Source organism: Carassius gibelio, chromosome B23 (assembly GCF_023724105.1).
Source record: "Carassius gibelio isolate Cgi1373 ecotype wild population from Czech Republic chromosome B23, carGib1.2-hapl.c, whole genome shotgun sequence".
Classification (NCBI taxonomy): Eukaryota; Metazoa; Chordata; class Actinopteri; order Cypriniformes; family Cyprinidae; genus Carassius; species Carassius gibelio.
The window spans coordinates 3622065-3640290 of NC_068418.1; the positions used below are offsets into that span (position 1 = coordinate 3622065).

The 18226-nt window shown below is 47.7% G+C and overlaps 3 protein-coding genes, 7 non-coding genes and 2 pseudogenes across 10 annotated transcripts in view; all 12 read right to left on the minus strand.

Moving 5' to 3' along the window:
* The window catches only part of LOC128011143 (uncharacterized), a 168918-nt gene that overhangs the window by 25445 nt on the left and 125247 nt on the right, over nucleotides 1–18226 (minus strand). The gene's annotated exons all lie outside the window — the stretch shown is intronic.
* Nucleotides 366–556, minus strand: LOC128012579 (U2 spliceosomal RNA). The gene has a single exon (XR_008183102.1). It is a non-coding gene; the product is annotated as a U2 spliceosomal RNA (small nuclear RNA).
* On the minus strand, nucleotides 1424–1587 carry LOC128012342 (U1 spliceosomal RNA). The gene has a single exon (XR_008182865.1). It is a non-coding gene; the product is annotated as a U1 spliceosomal RNA (small nuclear RNA).
* LOC128012648 (uncharacterized) lies at nucleotides 1967–2147 on the minus strand (annotated as a pseudogene).
* On the minus strand, nucleotides 2135–7675 carry LOC128011141 (uncharacterized). Its single transcript, XM_052593267.1, has 2 exons — nucleotides 7493–7675; nucleotides 2135–3621 (listed from the first exon to the last, which is right to left on the minus strand). The coding sequence occupies exon 2, from the start codon at nucleotides 3405–3407 to the stop codon at nucleotides 2634–2636; it is 774 nt and encodes a 257-aa protein (XP_052449227.1). The 5' UTR covers nucleotides 3408–3621; nucleotides 7493–7675; the 3' UTR covers nucleotides 2135–2633.
* Nucleotides 8549–8712, minus strand: LOC128012343 (U1 spliceosomal RNA). The gene has a single exon (XR_008182866.1). It is a non-coding gene; the product is annotated as a U1 spliceosomal RNA (small nuclear RNA).
* LOC128012661 (uncharacterized) lies at nucleotides 9092–9266 on the minus strand (annotated as a pseudogene).
* The window catches only part of LOC128011139 (uncharacterized), a 55121-nt gene continuing 46149 nt past the window's right edge, over nucleotides 9255–18226 (minus strand). Inside the window, exon 2 of the mRNA XM_052593266.1 lies at nucleotides 9255–10740. Within this exon, the coding sequence (XP_052449226.1) occupies nucleotides 9753–10526 (774 nt within the window). The 5' untranslated portion in view covers nucleotides 10527–10740 and the 3' untranslated portion in view covers nucleotides 9255–9752. The remainder of the gene's footprint in view (nucleotides 10741–18226) is intronic.
* Nucleotides 15668–15831, minus strand: LOC128012344 (U1 spliceosomal RNA). The gene has a single exon (XR_008182867.1). It is a non-coding gene; the product is annotated as a U1 spliceosomal RNA (small nuclear RNA).
* Nucleotides 16206–16396, minus strand: LOC128012580 (U2 spliceosomal RNA). Its single transcript, XR_008183103.1, has one exon. It is a non-coding gene; the product is annotated as a U2 spliceosomal RNA (small nuclear RNA).
* LOC128012346 (U1 spliceosomal RNA) lies at nucleotides 17264–17427 on the minus strand. The gene has a single exon (XR_008182869.1). It is a non-coding gene; the product is annotated as a U1 spliceosomal RNA (small nuclear RNA).
* Nucleotides 17807–17997, minus strand: LOC128012581 (U2 spliceosomal RNA). Its single transcript, XR_008183104.1, has one exon. It is a non-coding gene; the product is annotated as a U2 spliceosomal RNA (small nuclear RNA).

The window sequence follows — 18226 nt, forward strand, 5'->3', positions numbered from 1 at the left end:
GGCGGTCAGCCAGAGGTCTGATTTGCATCTCTACCATCCTCACCAACGGTTAGCCCTCCGCCCCCGCTCCAGGAAAGGAAGGACGGGTGCCTTCCGTTACTGGCCTGGAAACTGCCAAGCTCATGGGCCGGTGCTTCCCAACGCCAGTTTTAGATGACTCTCTTTAAACAAACACACCTGATTCGATGCACCACCTCGTCTGTGAAAGACTTCAAGACCTCAGGTGGGTGCATCGTTAGTGGAAGAGTCCAAGACCCCAGGAGGACACATCAGGAAAAAAGTTTGCAATAAACCACAGCATCTGCAATGGCAGCTCTCATTCCTTGTTCTGCTATTCGACACAATAAATGGCAATCCCCAAAAAGGGAAAGCACACCGTTCCTGGAGACACTGCAATACCAGGCCGATGCATGGAGTGGACGGAGCAAGCCCCGGCTCCAGCTCCGTGATCTAAAAATCCATTTAATATGTAGTCCCCGGATGGGGGACGTATCAGATATTAAACTGATAAGAACAGATACTACACTTGATCTTAGCCAAAAGGCCGAGAAGCGATGCTGCTAAGACGCAGCAGGGAGGAAGCCGGACACGGCGATGCCCATCTCGGCTTTGGTAAGTTTTGGGAGACCTAAAAACGCTGGGGGATGGTGGTAGCCTCCCCTGTCTACAACGTCACCGGGCCTCGTCCCGATCGGCCTGACGGAAAGTACGGCATCGCTCGTAACTCCCAAACGGTTGGTCGCAGAGCCACGTGCCTTATGTCATCGGAATCCTTGGCTCGAGCCGAACGAGACGCAGGTCTCAGATTGGCTCGTCGCTCTGACGAAATTTTCGGGTATTTTGGATTTTGTCGAAAACCTTCTTTTGCAACCTAGCGCCAGGTATTTGGCCCAGTCCCACCCAAATCAGCACAGAAAGCTTCTCTGGAGTCTGACTGTCAATAATCATCCAAAAAAAGAGGAAATTTCCATTCACCTTGGCGAGGGGACCTCAAAACGTGCTAAGGTGGCGTGTCCGAGGTGGCTCGAATGGCTATAACTCCGGGAAGGAGTGAGATCCCTTCACCCAAATCGGCACACCTGTGCAGGGGCTCAGTCCGAGGCCAGGTGAAAAAGGGCGCGGCGACAGGCCACTAGGTGGCGCTGTAAGCGACAACAAAATTAATACGAATCGAAAAAAAGGACAAACAAACAACATGGAGACAGATACAGCTAGGCTGCAGTCAGTCCAATCTACTTTCAAAGTAAGGTCTGCGCTATGTTCGAACTAAACTACCCACCAGGGTCTGATTTTTCAAGAGCGTAAGTGACTTTGTTTCACAGGCGCACAACACGTATCTCGCATGTGACAGAACTCCCCATTCTGAAATGGAAATAAATAAAAAACTGTAAAAACCTCTTCTGCTTTGTTTCACCAACAATTTCAGGGGAGAGCGCGAACGCAGTCCCCCACTACCATAAATTATGCAGTCGAGATTCCCGCATTTGGGGAATTCGCAGGGGTCAGCATGGCCGGAGTGCAATGGACAAGCCTCGCCCTGGGTGAACCGCCTTCTTGATCATGGTGTCTCCCCTGCCAGGTAAGTATGAAGGCGCAGGCGGTCAGCCAGAGGTCTGATTTGCATCTCTACCATCCTCACCAACGGTTAGCCCTCCGCCCCCGCTCCAGGAAAGGAAGGACGGGTGCCTTCCGTTACTGGCCTGGAAACTGCCAAGCTCATGGGCCGGTGCTTCCCAACGCCAGTTTTAGATGACTCTCTTTAAACAAACACACCTGATTCGATGCACCACCTCGTCTAGATGCACCACCACTTCAAGACCTCAGGTGGGTGCATCGTTAGTGGAAGAGTCCAAGACCCCAGGAGGACACATCAGGAAAAAAGTTTGCAATAAACCACAGCATCTGCAATGGCAGCTCTCATTCCTTGTTCTGCTATTCGACACAATAAATGGCAATCCCCAAAAAGGGAAAGCACACCGTTCCTGGAGACACTGCAATACCAGGCCGATGCATGGAGTGGACGGAGCAAGCCCCGGCTCCAGCTCCGTGATCTAAAAATCCATTTAATATGTAGTCCCCGGATGGGGGACGTATCAGATATTAAACTGATAAGAACAGATTTTTTTTTTTTCTTTCGAAAAAGTTTTATTGTCACCATTTACATTTTTTCCATTTGCATTTTTTCTTTTTCACACAACATTTTCTTTTTAATCACACATTAAAACAAGCAATATAATATATAATAAATACACATGGTAAAATGAAAGAAACAATCATTGTTAAAAAGCATTTGATTAAAACCACAGTGTTTTGCTTGTTTTTAAAAGTCCATTATTGAGGTGTGTTTAAAAGGTGCGGTCAGTTCCAAAAGTAAAATACAAATTTTAAAAAAAGCAAACAAGCCTCGTATATATATATATATGTTAATAAAACCTCTTTCATGATAAAACAATAAAAAACACCAATTAAAAATCATCTATTGTGCAAGACCGGGGGTGAGTCCTTATCAAGTGGGTCATCACCCCACTCTCCAGAACAGGGACATGAGATGCTACTTTATGGACTCAGCGGAGATCCCCTCTCCTCCGGCCCGCTGGCCCGCTGTTCCCGTAGCCAGAGTGGTGAGGGTGCATCTACGGGCGGCCAGGGTCGGTGCCTGCCGGGACCCTCTCCGTGCGACCCCGGCCCCCCCGTCCGAATATCGTCGTCCGGTACCCCTGCAGCATTGATGTTACCTTTAGCTCGCATGCATGGAGGGTTACCGTAACGCGCTTCCCCACCAGCAGGTTTCTGGTGGCCCAGATGGCATCCTTGATGACGTTGAGGGTGAGCCAGAGCGAGGTAAATTTCTGTGCCGTCAAGTCCTTCAAGCCCCGGCCCACCCCAAGGATGGCGAGCTGGTACCCGAACTGGGCCCCACCCGCTGGTAGGCACGGGAAATACAGGGGGCCGGTCTTGGCCCACAGGTCCCGCGCAGTGCTGCACTCCCAGAGCAGGTGGTGGACGGTCTCCGGGGAATTGCAGCCGGACCGCGGGCAGATGGGGTTTTTGGCCATGCCTCTGGAGTGCATAACCGCCCTGACCGGGAGGATCTCATGAGCCACCATCCACGATAAGTCCTTGTGCCTGTTCTGGAGAGCGGGGTGAGCCGCGTTCCGCCAAACTTGTTTGGCCTCACTTGGTGTGAGGCCCGGAACTGGACTCACCGGTTCCCGGTCCTGCACAACAGAGATGAGAGACTTGTGTTGAGTTAAAATGGTGACATCTTCACTCTCTAAAAGGTATTTCTTTAAAAACTTTTTTATAAAACTGTACTCTTTGGGCAAGTTAAAAGACACTGGGGTTTTCAAGTCCACTGGTAAAATTTTCAGTGTTCGTAGGTAAGACCCCATCCAAAATCGCGCCATTGCAGCCGTCTTGTTTTCTTTGGATGGGGTCGTGGCATAACTAATGTGCAGGGCGGTGAAACGGCTGCCTAAAAACAGGTGGGGGTCTGGGAGGCCTTTTCCACCGTTCTCCGGCCTTTTCTTGATGGTCTCCCTCTTCAGGCGCTCCCACTTGGACCCCCACAGGAAGTAAAACACCGCCCTCTCCAGTTTCCCCAGGAACCACCGAGGGGGGCTAAAAACAGAACAGACAAGTAAAATCAGAGGTAAAATCACAGATTTAAAAATTAAAACCTTGCCTTCCATCGTCATCTGTCTTAGTCCCCAAAACCCCAGTCTTTTCCTAACTTTCCCTAACAAGTCAGTCCAGTTTTCCCGTCCACCCCCGTCTTTATCAAATTTAACGCCTAAAATCTTAAAATCGTTGTCTTTAAAAACCAAATCAAGTCCTCCTGTGTCCACGTCTCCCCACGGCCCGAAGAGCTGGGCCTCGGACTTGTTTCTATTGAGTTTGGCGCCCGAGGCCCGACCGTACCAGTCAGTCAAGTCCAGTGCTCTTCGTATTGATAAAACGTCTGTGGCTAAAAGAGTTACGTCGTCCATATATAAAACACAGGTCGCCGTCAGTCCCCCCGTCCCAGGAACGTCCAGTCCTTTGATCCATTTGTCCCTTCTCAAGATCTGTGCCAGTGGCTCGATGCAAGCCACATACAGAAGAGGAGATAAAGGACATCCCTGACGGACACCACTGTGTATGTTCACAGCTTTGGAAAGATGCCCATTTATTAGAATTTTGCTGACTATTCCCTTGTACAGCAGTCCCACCCAGGCTATAAACCTCTTTGGAAACCCCATTTTCTCCAGAACCTGGAAGAGGTACTGGTGCGAGACTCGATCAAATGCTTTTTCAAAATCTAAATTTAGGACTACTAGCCGAATATTTCTGTCTCTCGCGTAACAGATGGCGTCTCTAATCAGCACTAGGTTGTCTGTTATCTTTCTTCCGGGCACAGCACAAGCTTGATCCGGGTGGATCACGTCCTCTAAAACAGTCGACATGCGTGTTGCTAAAATCTTACTAAAAAGTTTACAATCAAAATTTAAAAGCGTGATTGGTCGCCAGTTTTTCAAGTCAGTCTTGTCTCCTTTCTTATGTAATAATGAAACTATCCCTACTCTAAAGCTGTCAGGAAGTCTGTCAAGAGTCTCAAATTCTTTAAAAACGGTCAACAGTTCGTGTGCTAAAATGTCCCAGAAAGTCAGATAAAATTCAAAGGGAAGTCCGTCAATTCCAGGGGACTTCCCTTTTTTAAAATGTTTTAAAGCTTTCTGAATTTCTAAAACTGTAAAATCCTGGGATAAAAGCACATCTGGGCTCTTTACCTTTTTATTTAAAAAGGTTAAAACTTCCTCTAAAACCCCATTATGAGCCTCTTTTGCACTATATAAATTATTATAAAAGTTTTCAGTTTCATTTAAAATCTCTTTTGTGCCGCTTGCTTCCCTCCCGGTAAAAGTCTTCAAAGCAGAGATTGACCCACCCCGTGTAATAATTTTTTTAAAAAAGTATCTTGTGCATTTCTCCCCTTCTTCTATTTCTCTTTCTTTACATCTTAAAATAACACCCCTACTCTGAACTTCGAATAAAACTGACATTTCTTTCTTGACTTCTTTTATCTCTTCTGTAAAATCCAATCCACTGTTTAAAAGGTTAAAATATCTCTGCAGTCTTTTTTGCAGCCCCATCATGTGTCTTCTTTCCCTGTTCTTTTTCCTTTTCCCTATATTTCTAAAAAACTGTCTTGTCCGGTCCTTAACCACTTCCCACCACTGTGCACGTGTATCATAAAAGTCTTGGAGGGTCTGCCATTGGCTGAACTGCTCCCTATACTCTCTAACCACTTCTTCATCCTCTAATAGGGAGCAGTTCAGCTTCCACAGCCCTCCTCCTACCGTCACACCCATGGAAAGTGAAAGGGTGCAAGACAGTATCATGTGATCAGAAAAAAAGGGAGGGGTCAATGTTGCATCGGTTGGCGGGCAGTCCCTTGTAAAAACATAGTCAATTCGAGAGGCTCTGGTGCCATCACCACTGAACCAGGTGAAGCCCTCCTCTCTTTGATGCAATTGTTTAAAACAGTCAACTAACTTAAAATCCTTGACTAAATTTTGCAATAAAACCGATGTCTTATCGACCTTAAAATCTTCTCCTACTCTCTTCCTATCTGTTTTGGATAAAACACAGTTAAAATCCCCTGCTACTATTAGGGGAGCCCTGCCTAACATGTGGGGCTGCAGGTCTTCTAAAAGCTCATATCTGTCATTTTTTTCTGTAAAACCATACACATTAAGAACCTTAAAATCCCTCCCTAAAAAAGTCAGGTTTGCTAAAAGAGCCCGCCCTTCCCTCACCACAGTGCTATCCTTCACCGTGATGTTTGAATTGTTGATTAAAATAGCGACACCGTCATTCTTGTTGAAGTTGGAGCCACTCCATATTGAGGGCCCCATGGTCCACATCTCCTCCAACTTTCTGTAACTATTTAAAAAGGGCAGAGCACACTCTTGCAGTAAAAACAAATCTGACTTAAAACACTTTAAAAAGGATAAAATGCTCTGTGCTCGTAAGGTGGACCTCACACTTCTTACATTAATGGTAGAGATAGTGAGGGCCATGAGCAGTATGGCTAAAACAGTATGAGACATTTAAACAGAAGACATAAAGACTACAAAAATATACTTAAAATCATGTTTTATCTTGTTTCACCTGCCCTTCCTTTCTCACAGATGAACTGGGTCCTGGAGAGCAGGTGCTCGACGCCTCGGGTGCTACAGAGAAATCCTCTTGTAACTCCCTAGGCGACGATGTTCTTAGCTTGATGTGCAAAAAAGATACCTCATTTGGGGACTCTAGGGGCCACATGCGTTCTTGATCTTCCAAATCGGAACTATCAAGCCGCTGTGCTGCCCTAGCTTTTTTCTCCTCGGTTTCCACCAGAGGAGATCCCGCAGGTCTTTTTTGCACTTGAGCATTTGGGAGTGAACACTCAAATTCACTCCCACTGGATTCCTGTACCAACTCTGACACCGTTTGTAGGGAGGAGCTTGTTTCTCCCTCGGTCACTTCTCCTTCCGTGCCTTTTTCCATTTCAATATCTGACTCCGCCCCTATGGCCGCCCCACTTCCTCCTTCCTGCCCAATCCCTGAGGCTGGCTGGGAATTTGAAATTCCCACCAAAACCTCAGGGACCGCCTCCTCTTTCCTTTCTTCGTTTGTTTGGTGCCAATGTGGGGCGGCCATTTTGAGCTTGTTGGCAAAACTTTTAGGGCAATCTCTGTAGAGGTGGTTTGAATCTCCACAAAGATTGCACTGCCTGCCATTGGTACACTGTTCAAACCCGTGACCAATTTCTTTGCACTTCCCACAAACTAATTCTTGGCATACATCGGCTAAGTGACCAAATTTCCCACATTTCCGACATAACTTAGGCATACCCTGGTAATGAATGTAGCCTCTGTTCTCTCCAAGCACAATCATGGAGGGCAGATGTTTCAGGCCCTGGTAGCCCCCAGCGTCCTCCCATTGTTTAATGGGGATTCGCCAGGAGCATGTCCAGATACCATCTTCATCTAGCACCTTGACTGGCTGGCCTCGAACAGTGCAAAATCTACCCAGCCACACACATATATCTTCACCAGTCACAGTTTCATTGAACATTCTGACAATCACAGTTTTAAGTGTGTTGTCAGAAAGTTTCTCCACCATAAACATAGAGAACTGGGATTTAACAGATTCAAACCTTTGCCAAAACTCACTTAGCAGGGAAGCAGTCTTAAAACTCAAATCAAAACCTTTGTTCAGAGGCAGAGTCATCAAACAATTCAGGTCTTCAGGCTTAAAATGTAAGGTCTTTTGAACAAGCTTTCTGGAAAAGTCCATGCGGGACATACCCAGAAGCTTTCCATCGACCTCCTTGAATATAAAACGCACGCTGTGGTGCCTCCGCATGCCGGCACGAGCAGCCGACATGGTGGAGGCACCACCAGCACGCAGCGGCTAAAACAAACAATAAATTAACTAAATAAATTAGATAAAACCTTCTTACCTTAAAAACAAGTAGATTCTCCGCAAAGCGAGTCGTCTCCAATTAAAAGCCGCTTGTCAATTTACCTCTTGGAGGATAGAGGACTCGTGCCACAAGCCACACACGAGCCTAAAGGTCCACCTAGAGGCGATCGCTGTCTCAACCGTCCGACCAGACCACGTGATCTTAGCCAAAAGGCCGAGAAGCGATGCTGCTAAGACGCAGTAGGGAGGAAGCCGGACACGGCGATGCCCATCTCGGCTTTGGTAAGTTTTGGGAGACCTAAAAACGCTGGGGGATGGTGGTAGCCTCCCCTGTCTACAACGTCACCGGGCCTCGTCCCGATCGGCCTGACGGAAAGTACGGCATCGCTCGTAACTCCCAAACGGTTGGTCGCAGAGCCACGTGCCTTATGTCATCGGAATCCTTGGCTCGAGCCGAACGAGACGCAGGTCTCAGATTGGCTCGTCGCTCTGACGAAATTTTCGGGTATTTTGGATTTTGTCGAAAACCTTCTTTTGCAACCTAGCGCCAGGTATTTGGCCCAGTCCCACCCAAATCAGCACAGAAAGCTTCTCTGGAGTCTGACTGTCAATAATCATCCAAAAAAAGAGGAAATTTCCATTCACCTTGGCGAGGGGACCTCAAAACGTGCTAAGGTGGCGTGTCCGAGGTGGCTCGAATGGCTATAACTCCGGGAAGGAGTGAGATCCCTTCACCCAAATCGGCACACCTGTGCAGGGGCTCAGTCCGAGGCCAGGTGAAAAAGGGCGCGGCGACAGGCCACTAGGTGGCGCTGTAAGCGACAACAAAATTAATACGAATCGAAAAAAAGGACAAACAAACAACATGGAGACAGATACAGCTAGGCTGCAGTCAGTCCAATCTACTTTCAAAGTAAGGTCTGCGCTATGTTCGAACTAAACTACCCACCAGGGTCTGATTTTTCAAGAGCGTAAGTGACTTTGTTTCACAGGCGCACAACACGTATCTCGCATGTGACAGAACTCCCCATTCTGAAATGGAAATAAATAAAAAACTGTAAAAACCTCTTCTGCTTTGTTTCACCAACAATTTCAGGGGAGAGCGCGAACGCAGTCCCCCACTACCATAAATTATGCAGTCGAGATTCCCGCATTTGGGGAATTCGCAGGGGTCAGCATGGCCGGAGTGCAATGGACAAGCCTCGCCCTGGGTGAACCGCCTTCTTGATCATGGTGTCTCCCCTGCCAGGTAAGTATGAAGGCGCAGGCGGTCAGCCAGAGGTCTGATTTGCATCTCTACCATCCTCACCAACGGTTAGCCCTCCGCCCCCGCTCCAGGAAAGGAAGGACGGGTGCCTTCCGTTACTGGCCTGGAAACTGCCAAGCTCATGGGCCGGTGCTTCCCAACGCCAGTTTTAGATGACTCTCTTTAAACAAACACACCTGATTCGATGCACCACCTCGTCTAGATGCACCACCACTTCAAGACCTCAGGTGGGTGCATCGTTAGTGGAAGAGTCCAAGACCCCAGGAGGACACATCAGGAAAAAAGTTTGCAATAAACCACAGCATCTGCAATGGCAGCTCTCATTCCTTGTTCTGCTATTCGACACAATAAATGGCAATCCCCAAAAAGGGAAAGCACACCGTTCCTGGAGACACTGCAATACCAGGCCGATGCATGGAGTGGACGGAGCAAGCCCCGGCTCCAGCTCCGTGATCTAAAAATCCATTTAATATGTAGTCCCCGGATGGGGGACGTATCAGATATTAAACTGATAAGAACAGATTTTTTCTTTCGAAAAAGTTTTATTGTCACCATTTACATTTTTTCCATTTGCATTTTTTCTTTTTCACACAACATTTTCTTTTTAATCACACATTAAAACAAGCAATATAATATATAATAAATACACATGGTAAAATGAAAGAAACAATCATTGTTAAAAAGCATTTGATTAAAACCACAGTGTTTTGCTTGTTTTTAAAAGTCCATTATTGAGGTGTGTTTAAAAGGTGCGGTCAGTTCCAAAAGTAAAATACAAATTTTAAAAAAAGCAAACAAGCCTCGTATATATATATATATGTTAATAAAACCTCTTTCATGATAAAACAATAAAAAACACCAATTAAAAATCATCTATTGTGCAAGACCGGGGGTGAGTCCTTATCAAGTGGGTCATCACCCCACTCTCCAGAACAGGGACATGAGATGCTACTTTATGGACTCAGCGGAGATCCCCTCTCCTCCGGCCCGCTGGCCCGCTGTTCCCGTAGCCAGAGTGGTGAGGGTGCATCTACGGGCGGCCAGGGTCGGTGCCTGCCGGGACCCTCTCCGTGCGACCCCGGCCCCCCCGTCCGAATATCGTCGTCCGGTACCCCTGCAGCATTGATGTTACCTTTAGCTCGCATGCATGGAGGGTTACCGTAACGCGCTTCCCCACCAGCAGGTTTCTGGTGGCCCAGATGGCATCCTTGATGACGTTGAGGGTGAGCCAGAGCGAGGTAAATTTCTGTGCCGTCAAGTCCTTCAAGCCCCGGCCCACCCCAAGGATGGCGAGCTGGTACCCGAACTGGGCCCCACCCGCTGGTAGGCACGGGAAATACAGGGGGCCGGTCTTGGCCCACAGGTCCCGCGCAGTGCTGCACTCCCAGAGCAGGTGGTGGACGGTCTCCGGGGAATTGCAGCCGGACCGCGGGCAGATGGGGTTTTTGGCCATGCCTCTGGAGTGCATAACCGCCCTGACCGGGAGGATCTCATGAGCCACCATCCACGATAAGTCCTTGTGCCTGTTCTGGAGAGCGGGGTGAGCCGCGTTCCGCCAAACTTGTTTGGCCTCACTTGGTGTGAGGCCCGGAACTGGACTCACCGGTTCCCGGTCCTGCACAACAGAGATGAGAGACTTGTGTTGAGTTAAAATGGTGACATCTTCACTCTCTAAAAGGTATTTCTTTAAAAACTTTTTTATAAAACTGTACTCTTTGGGCAAGTTAAAAGACACTGGGGTTTTCAAGTCCACTGGTAAAATTTTCAGTGTTCGTAGGTAAGACCCCATCCAAAATCGCGCCATTGCAGCCGTCTTGTTTTCTTTGGATGGGGTCGTGGCATAACTAATGTGCAGGGCGGTGAAACGGCTGCCTAAAAACAGGTGGGGGTCTGGGAGGCCTTTTCCACCGTTCTCCGGCCTTTTCTTGATGGTCTCCCTCTTCAGGCGCTCCCACTTGGACCCCCACAGGAAGTAAAACACCGCCCTCTCCAGTTTCCCCAGGAACCACCGAGGGGGGCTAAAAACAGAACAGACAAGTAAAATCAGAGGTAAAATCACAGATTTAAAAATTAAAACCTTGCCTTCCATCGTCATCTGTCTTAGTCCCCAAAACCCCAGTCTTTTCCTAACTTTCCCTAACAAGTCAGTCCAGTTTTCCCGTCCACCCCCGTCTTTATCAAATTTAACGCCTAAAATCTTAAAATCGTTGTCTTTAAAAACCAAATCAAGTCCTCCTGTGTCCACGTCTCCCCACGGCCCGAAGAGCTGGGCCTCGGACTTGTTTCTATTGAGTTTGGCGCCCGAGGCCCGACCGTACCAGTCAGTCAAGTCCAGTGCTCTTCGTATTGATAAAACGTCTGTGGCTAAAAGAGTTACGTCGTCCATATATAAAACACAGGTCGCCGTCAGTCCCCCCGTCCCAGGAACGTCCAGTCCTTTGATCCATTTGTCCCTTCTCAAGATCTGTGCCAGTGGCTCGATGCAAGCCACATACAGAAGAGGAGATAAAGGACATCCCTGACGGACACCACTGTGTATGTTCACAGCTTTGGAAAGATGCCCATTTATTAGAATTTTGCTGACTATTCCCTTGTACAGCAGTCCCACCCAGGCTATAAACCTCTTTGGAAACCCCATTTTCTCCAGAACCTGGAAGAGGTACTGGTGCGAGACTCGATCAAATGCTTTTTCAAAATCTAAATTTAGGACTACTAGCCGAATATTTCTGTCTCTCGCGTAACAGATGGCGTCTCTAATCAGCACTAGGTTGTCTGTTATCTTTCTTCCGGGCACAGCACAAGCTTGATCCGGGTGGATCACGTCCTCTAAAACAGTCGACATGCGTGTTGCTAAAATCTTACTAAAAAGTTTACAATCAAAATTTAAAAGCGTGATTGGTCGCCAGTTTTTCAAGTCAGTCTTGTCTCCTTTCTTATGTAATAATGAAACTATCCCTACTCTAAAGCTGTCAGGAAGTCTGTCAAGAGTCTCAAATTCTTTAAAAACGGTCAACAGTTCGTGTGCTAAAATGTCCCAGAAAGTCAGATAAAATTCAAAGGGAAGTCCGTCAATTCCAGGGGACTTCCCTTTTTTAAAATGTTTTAAAGCTTTCTGAATTTCTAAAACTGTAAAATCCTGGGATAAAAGCACATCTGGGCTCTTTACCTTTTTATTTAAAAAGGTTAAAACTTCCTCTAAAACCCCATTATGAGCCTCTTTTGCACTATATAAATTATTATAAAAGTTTTCAGTTTCATTTAAAATCTCTTTTGTGCCGCTTGCTTCCCTCCCGGTAAAAGTCTTCAAAGCAGAGATTGACCCACCCCGTGTAATAATTTTTTTAAAAAAGTATCTTGTGCATTTCTCCCCTTCTTCTATTTCTCTTTCTTTACATCTTAAAATAACACCCCTACTCTGAACTTCGAATAAAACTGACATTTCTTTCTTGACTTCTTTTATCTCTTCTGTAAAATCCAATCCACTGTTTAAAAGGTTAAAATATCTCTGCAGTCTTTTTTGCAGCCCCATCATGTGTCTTCTTTCCCTGTTCTTTTTCCTTTTCCCTATATTTCTAAAAAACTGTCTTGTCCGGTCCTTAACCACTTCCCACCACTGTGCACGTGTATCATAAAAGTCTTGGAGGGTCTGCCATTGGCTGAACTGCTCCCTATACTCTCTAACCACTTCTTCATCCTCTAATAGGGAGCAGTTCAGCTTCCACAGCCCTCCTCCTACCGTCACACCCATGGAAAGTGAAAGGGTGCAAGACAGTATCATGTGATCAGAAAAAAAGGGAGGGGTCAATGTTGCATCGGTTGGCGGGCAGTCCCTTGTAAAAACATAGTCAATTCGAGAGGCTCTGGTGCCATCACCACTGAACCAGGTGAAGCCCTCCTCTCTTTGATGCAATTGTTTAAAACAGTCAACTAACTTAAAATCCTTGACTAAATTTTGCAATAAAACCGATGTCTTATCGACCTTAAAATCTTCTCCTACTCTCTTCCTATCTGTTTTGGATAAAACACAGTTAAAATCCCCTGCTACTATTAGGGGAGCCCTGCCTAACATGTGGGGCTGCAGGTCTTCTAAAAGCTCATATCTGTCATTTTTTTCTGTAAAACCATACACATTAAGAACCTTAAAATCCCTCCCTAAAAAAGTCAGGTTTGCTAAAAGAGCCCGCCCTTCCCTCACCACAGTGCTATCCTTCACCGTGATGTTTGAATTGTTGATTAAAATAGCGACACCGTCATTCTTGTTGAAGTTGGAGCCACTCCATATTGAGGGCCCCATGGTCCACATCTCCTCCAACTTTCTGTAACTATTTAAAAAGGGCAGAGCACACTCTTGCAGTAAAAACAAATCTGACTTAAAACACTTTAAAAAGGATAAAATGCTCTGTGCTCGTAAGGTGGACCTCACACTTCTTACATTAATGGTAGAGATAGTGAGGGCCATGAGCAGTATGGCTAAAACAGTATGAGACATTTAAACAGAAGACATAAAGACTACAAAAATATACTTAAAATCATGTTTTATCTTGTTTCACCTGCCCTTCCTTTCTCACAGATGAACTGGGTCCTGGAGAGCAGGTGCTCGACGCCTCGGGTGCTACAGAGAAATCCTCTTGTAACTCCCTAGGCGACGATGTTCTTAGCTTGATGTGCAAAAAAGATACCTCATTTGGGGACTCTAGGGGCCACATGCGTTCTTGATCTTCCAAATCGGAACTATCAAGCCGCTGTGCTGCCCTAGCTTTTTTCTCCTCGGTTTCCACCAGAGGAGATCCCGCAGGTCTTTTTTGCACTTGAGCATTTGGGAGTGAACACTCAAATTCACTCCCACTGGATTCCTGTACCAACTCTGACACCGTTTGTAGGGAGGAGCTTGTTTCTCCCTCGGTCACTTCTCCTTCCGTGCCTTTTTCCATTTCAATATCTGACTCCGCCCCTATGGCCGCCCCACTTCCTCCTTCCTGCCCAATCCCTGAGGCTGGCTGGGAATTTGAAATTCCCACCAAAACCTCAGGGACCGCCTCCTCTTTCCTTTCTTCGTTTGTTTGGTGCCAATGTGGGGCGGCCATTTTGAGCTTGTTGGCAAAACTTTTAGGGCAATCTCTGTAGAGGTGGTTTGAATCTCCACAAAGATTGCACTGCCTGCCATTGGTACACTGTTCAAACCCGTGACCAATTTCTTTGCACTTCCCACAAACTAATTCTTGGCATACATCGGCTAAGTGACCAAATTTCCCACATTTCCGACATAACTTAGGCATACCCTGGTAATGAATGTAGCCTCTGTTCTCTCCAAGCACAATCATGGAGGGCAGATGTTTCAGGCCCTGGTAGCCCCCAGCGTCCTCCCATTGTTTAATGGGGATTCGCCAGGAGCATGTCCAGATACCATCTTCATCTAGCACCTTGACTGGCTGGCCTCGAACAGTGCAAAATCTACCCAGCCACACACATATATCTTCACCAGTCACAGTTTCATTGAACATTCTGACAATCACAGTTTTAAGTGTGTTGTCAGAAAGTTTCTCCACCATAAACATAGAGAACTGGGATTTAACAGATTCAAACCTTTGCCAAAACTCACTTAGCAGGGAAGCAGTCTTAAAACTCAAATCAAAACCTTTGTTCAGAGGCAGAGTCATCAAACAATTCAGGTCTTCAGGCTTAAAATGTAAGGTCTTTTGAACAAGCTTTCTGGAAAAGTCCATGCGGGACATACCCAGAAGCTTTCCATCGACCTCCTTGAATATAAAACGCACGCTGTGGTGCCTCCGCATGCCGGCACGAGCAGCCGACATGGTGGAGGCACCACCAGCACGCAGCGGCTAAAACAAACAATAAATTAACTAAATAAATTAGATAAAACCTTCTTACCTTAAAAACAAGTAGATTCTCCGCAAAGCGAGTCGTCTCCAATTAAAAGCCGCTTGTCAATTTACCTCTTGGAGGATAGAGGACTCGTGCCACAAGCCACACACGAGCCTAAAGGTCCACCTAGAGGCGATCGCTGTCTCAACCGTCCGACCAGACCACGTGATCTTAGCCAAAAGGCCGAGAAGCGATGCTGCTAAGACGCAGCAGGGAGGAAGCCGGACACGGCGATGCCCATCTCGGCTTTGGTAAGTTTTGGGAGACCTAAAAACGCTGGGGGATGGTGGTAGCCTCCCCTGTCTACAACGTCACCGGGCCTCGTCCCGATCGGCCTGACGGAAAGTACGGCATCGCTCGTAACTCCCAAACGGTTGGTCGCAGAGCCACGTGCCTTATGTCATCGGAATCCTTGGCTCGAGCCGAACGAGACGCAGGTCTCAGATTGGCTCGTCGCTCTGACGAAATTTTCGGGTATTTTGGATTTTGTCGAAAACCTTCTTTTGCAACCTAGCGCCAGGTATTTGGCCCAGTCCCACCCAAATCAGCACAGAAAGCTTCTCTGGAGTCTGACTGTCAATAATCATCCAAAAAAAGAGGAAATTTCCATTCACCTTGGCGAGGGGACCTCAAAACGTGCTAAGGTGGCGTGTCCGAGGTGGCTCGAATGGCTATAACTCCGGGAAGGAGTGAGATCCCTTCACCCAAATCGGCACACCTGTGCAGGGGCTCAGTCCGAGGCCAGGTGAAAAAGGGCGCGGCGACAGGCCACTAGGTGGCGCTGTAAGCGACAACAAAATTAATACGAATCGAAAAAAAGGACAAACAAACAACATGGAGACAGATACAGCTAGGCTGCAGTCAGTCCAATCTACTTTCAAAGTAAGGTCTGCGCTATGTTCGAACTAAACTACCCACCAGGGTCTGATTTTTCAAGAGCGTAAGTGACTTTGTTTCACAGGCGCACAACACGTATCTCGCATGTGACAGAACTCCCCATTCTGAAATGGAAATAAATAAAAAACTGTAAAAACCTCTTCTGCTTTGTTTCACCAACAATTTCAGGGGAGAGCGCGAACGCAGTCCCCCACTACCATAAATTATGCAGTCGAGATTCCCGCATTTGGGGAATTCGCAGGGGTCAGCATGGCCGGAGTGCAATGGACAAGCCTCGCCCTGGGTGAACCGCCTTCTTGATCATGGTGTCTCCCCTGCCAGGTAAGTATGAAGGCCCAGGCGGTCAGCCAGAGGTCTGATTTGCATCTCTACCATCCTCACCAACGGTTAGCCCTCCGCCCCCGCTCCAGGAAAGGAAGGACGGGTGCCTTCCGTTACTGGCCTGGAAACTGCCAAGCTCATGGGCCGGTGCTTCCCAACGCCAGTTTTAGATGACTCTCTTTAAACAAACACACCTGATTCGATGCACCACCTCGTCTGTGAAAGACTTCAAGACCTCAGGTGGGTGCATCGTTAGTGGAAGAGTCCAAGACCCCAGGAGGACACATCAGGAAAAAAGTTTGCAATAAACCACAGCATCTGCAATGGCAGCTCTCATTCCTTGTTCTGCTATTCGACACAATAAATGGCAATCCCCAAAAAGGGAAAGCACACCGTTCCTGGAGACACTGCAATACCAGGCCGATGCATGGAGTGGACGGAGCAAGCCCCGGCTCCAGCTCCGTGATCTAAAAATCCATTTAATATGTAGTCCCCGGATGGGGGACGTATCAGATATTAAACTGATAAGAACAGATACTACACTTGATCTTAGCCAAAAGGCCGAGAAGCGATGCTGCTAAGACGCAGCAGGGAGGAAGCCGGACACGGCGATGCCCATCTCGGCTTTGGTAAGTTTTGGGAGACCTAAAAACGCTGGGGGATGGTGGTAGCCTCCCCTGTCTACAACGTCACCGGGCCTCGTCCCGATCGGCCTGACGGAAAGTACGGCATCGCTCGTAACTCCCAAACGGTTGGTCGCAGAGCCACGTGCCTTATGTCATCGGAATCCTTGGCTCGAGCCGAACGAGACGCAGGTCTCAGATTGGCTCGTCGCTCTGACGAAATTTTCGGGTATTTTGGATTTTGTCGAAAACCTTCTTTTGCAACCTAGCGCCAGGTATTTGGCCCAGTCCCACCCAAATCAGCACAGAAAGCTTCTCTGGAGTCTGACTGTCAATAATCATCCAAAAAAAGAGGAAATTTCCATTCACCTTGGCGAGGGGACCTCAAAACGTGCTAAGGTGGCGTGTCCGAGGTGGCTCGAATGGCTATAACTCCGGGAAGGAGTGAGATCCCTTCACCCAAATCGGCACACCTGTGCAGGGGCTCAGTCCGAGGCCAGGTGAAAAAGGGCGCGGCGACAGGCCACTAGGTGGCGCTGTAAGCGACAACAAAATTAATACGAATCGAAAAAAAGGACAAACAAACAACATGGAGACAGATACAGCTAGGCTGCAGTCAGTCCAATCTACTTTCAAAGTAAGGTCTGCGCTATGTTCGAACTAAACTACCCACCAGGGTCTGATTTTTCAAGAGCGTAAGTGACTTTGTTTCACAGGCGCACAACACGTATCTCGCATGTGACAGAACTCCCCATTCTGAAATGGAAATAAATAAAAAACTGTAAAAACCTCTTCTGCTTTGTTTCACCAACAATTTCAGGGGAGAGCGCGAACGCAGTCCCCCACTACCATAAATTATGCAGTCGAGATTCCCGCATTTGGGGAATTCGCAGGGGTCAGCATGGCCGGAGTGCAATGGACAAGCCTCGCCCTGGGTGAACCGCCTTCTTGATCATGGTGTCTCCCCTGCCAGGTAAGTATGAAGGCGCAGGCGGTCAGCCAGAGGTCTGATTTGCATCTCTACCATCCTCACCAACGGTTAGCCCTCCGCCCCCGCTCCAGGAAAGGAAGGACGGGTGCCTTCCGTTACTGGCCTGGAAACTGCCAAGCTCATGGGCCGGTGCTTCCCAACGCCAGTTTTAGATGACTCTCTTTAAACAAACACACCTGATTCGATGCACCACCTCGTCTAGATGCACCACCACTTCAAGACCTCAGGTGGGTGCATCGTTAGTGGAAGAGTCCAAGACCCCAGGAGGACACATCAGGAAAAAAGTTTGCAATAAACCACAGCATCTGCAATGGCAGCTCTCATTCCTTGTTCTGCTATTCGACACAATAAATGGCAATCCCCAAAAAGGGAAAGCACACCGTTCCTGGAGACACTGCAATACCAGGCCGATGCATGGAGTGGACGGAGCAAGCCCCGGCTCCAGCTCCGTGATCTAAAAATCCATTTAATATGTAGTCCCCGGATGGGGGACGTATCAGATATTAAACTGATAAGAACAGATACTACACTTGATCTTAGCCAAAAGGCCGAGAAGCGATGCTGCTAAGACGCAGCAGGGAGGAAGCCGGACACGGCGATGCCCATCTCGGCTTTGGTAAGTTTTGGGAGACCTAAAAACGCTGGGGGATGGTGGTAGCCTCCCCTGTCTACAACGTCACCGGGCCTCGTCCCGATCGGCCTGACGGAAAGTACGGCATCGCTCGTAACTCCCAAACGGTTGGTCGCAGAGCCACGTGCCTTATGTCATCGGAATCCTTGGCTCGAGCC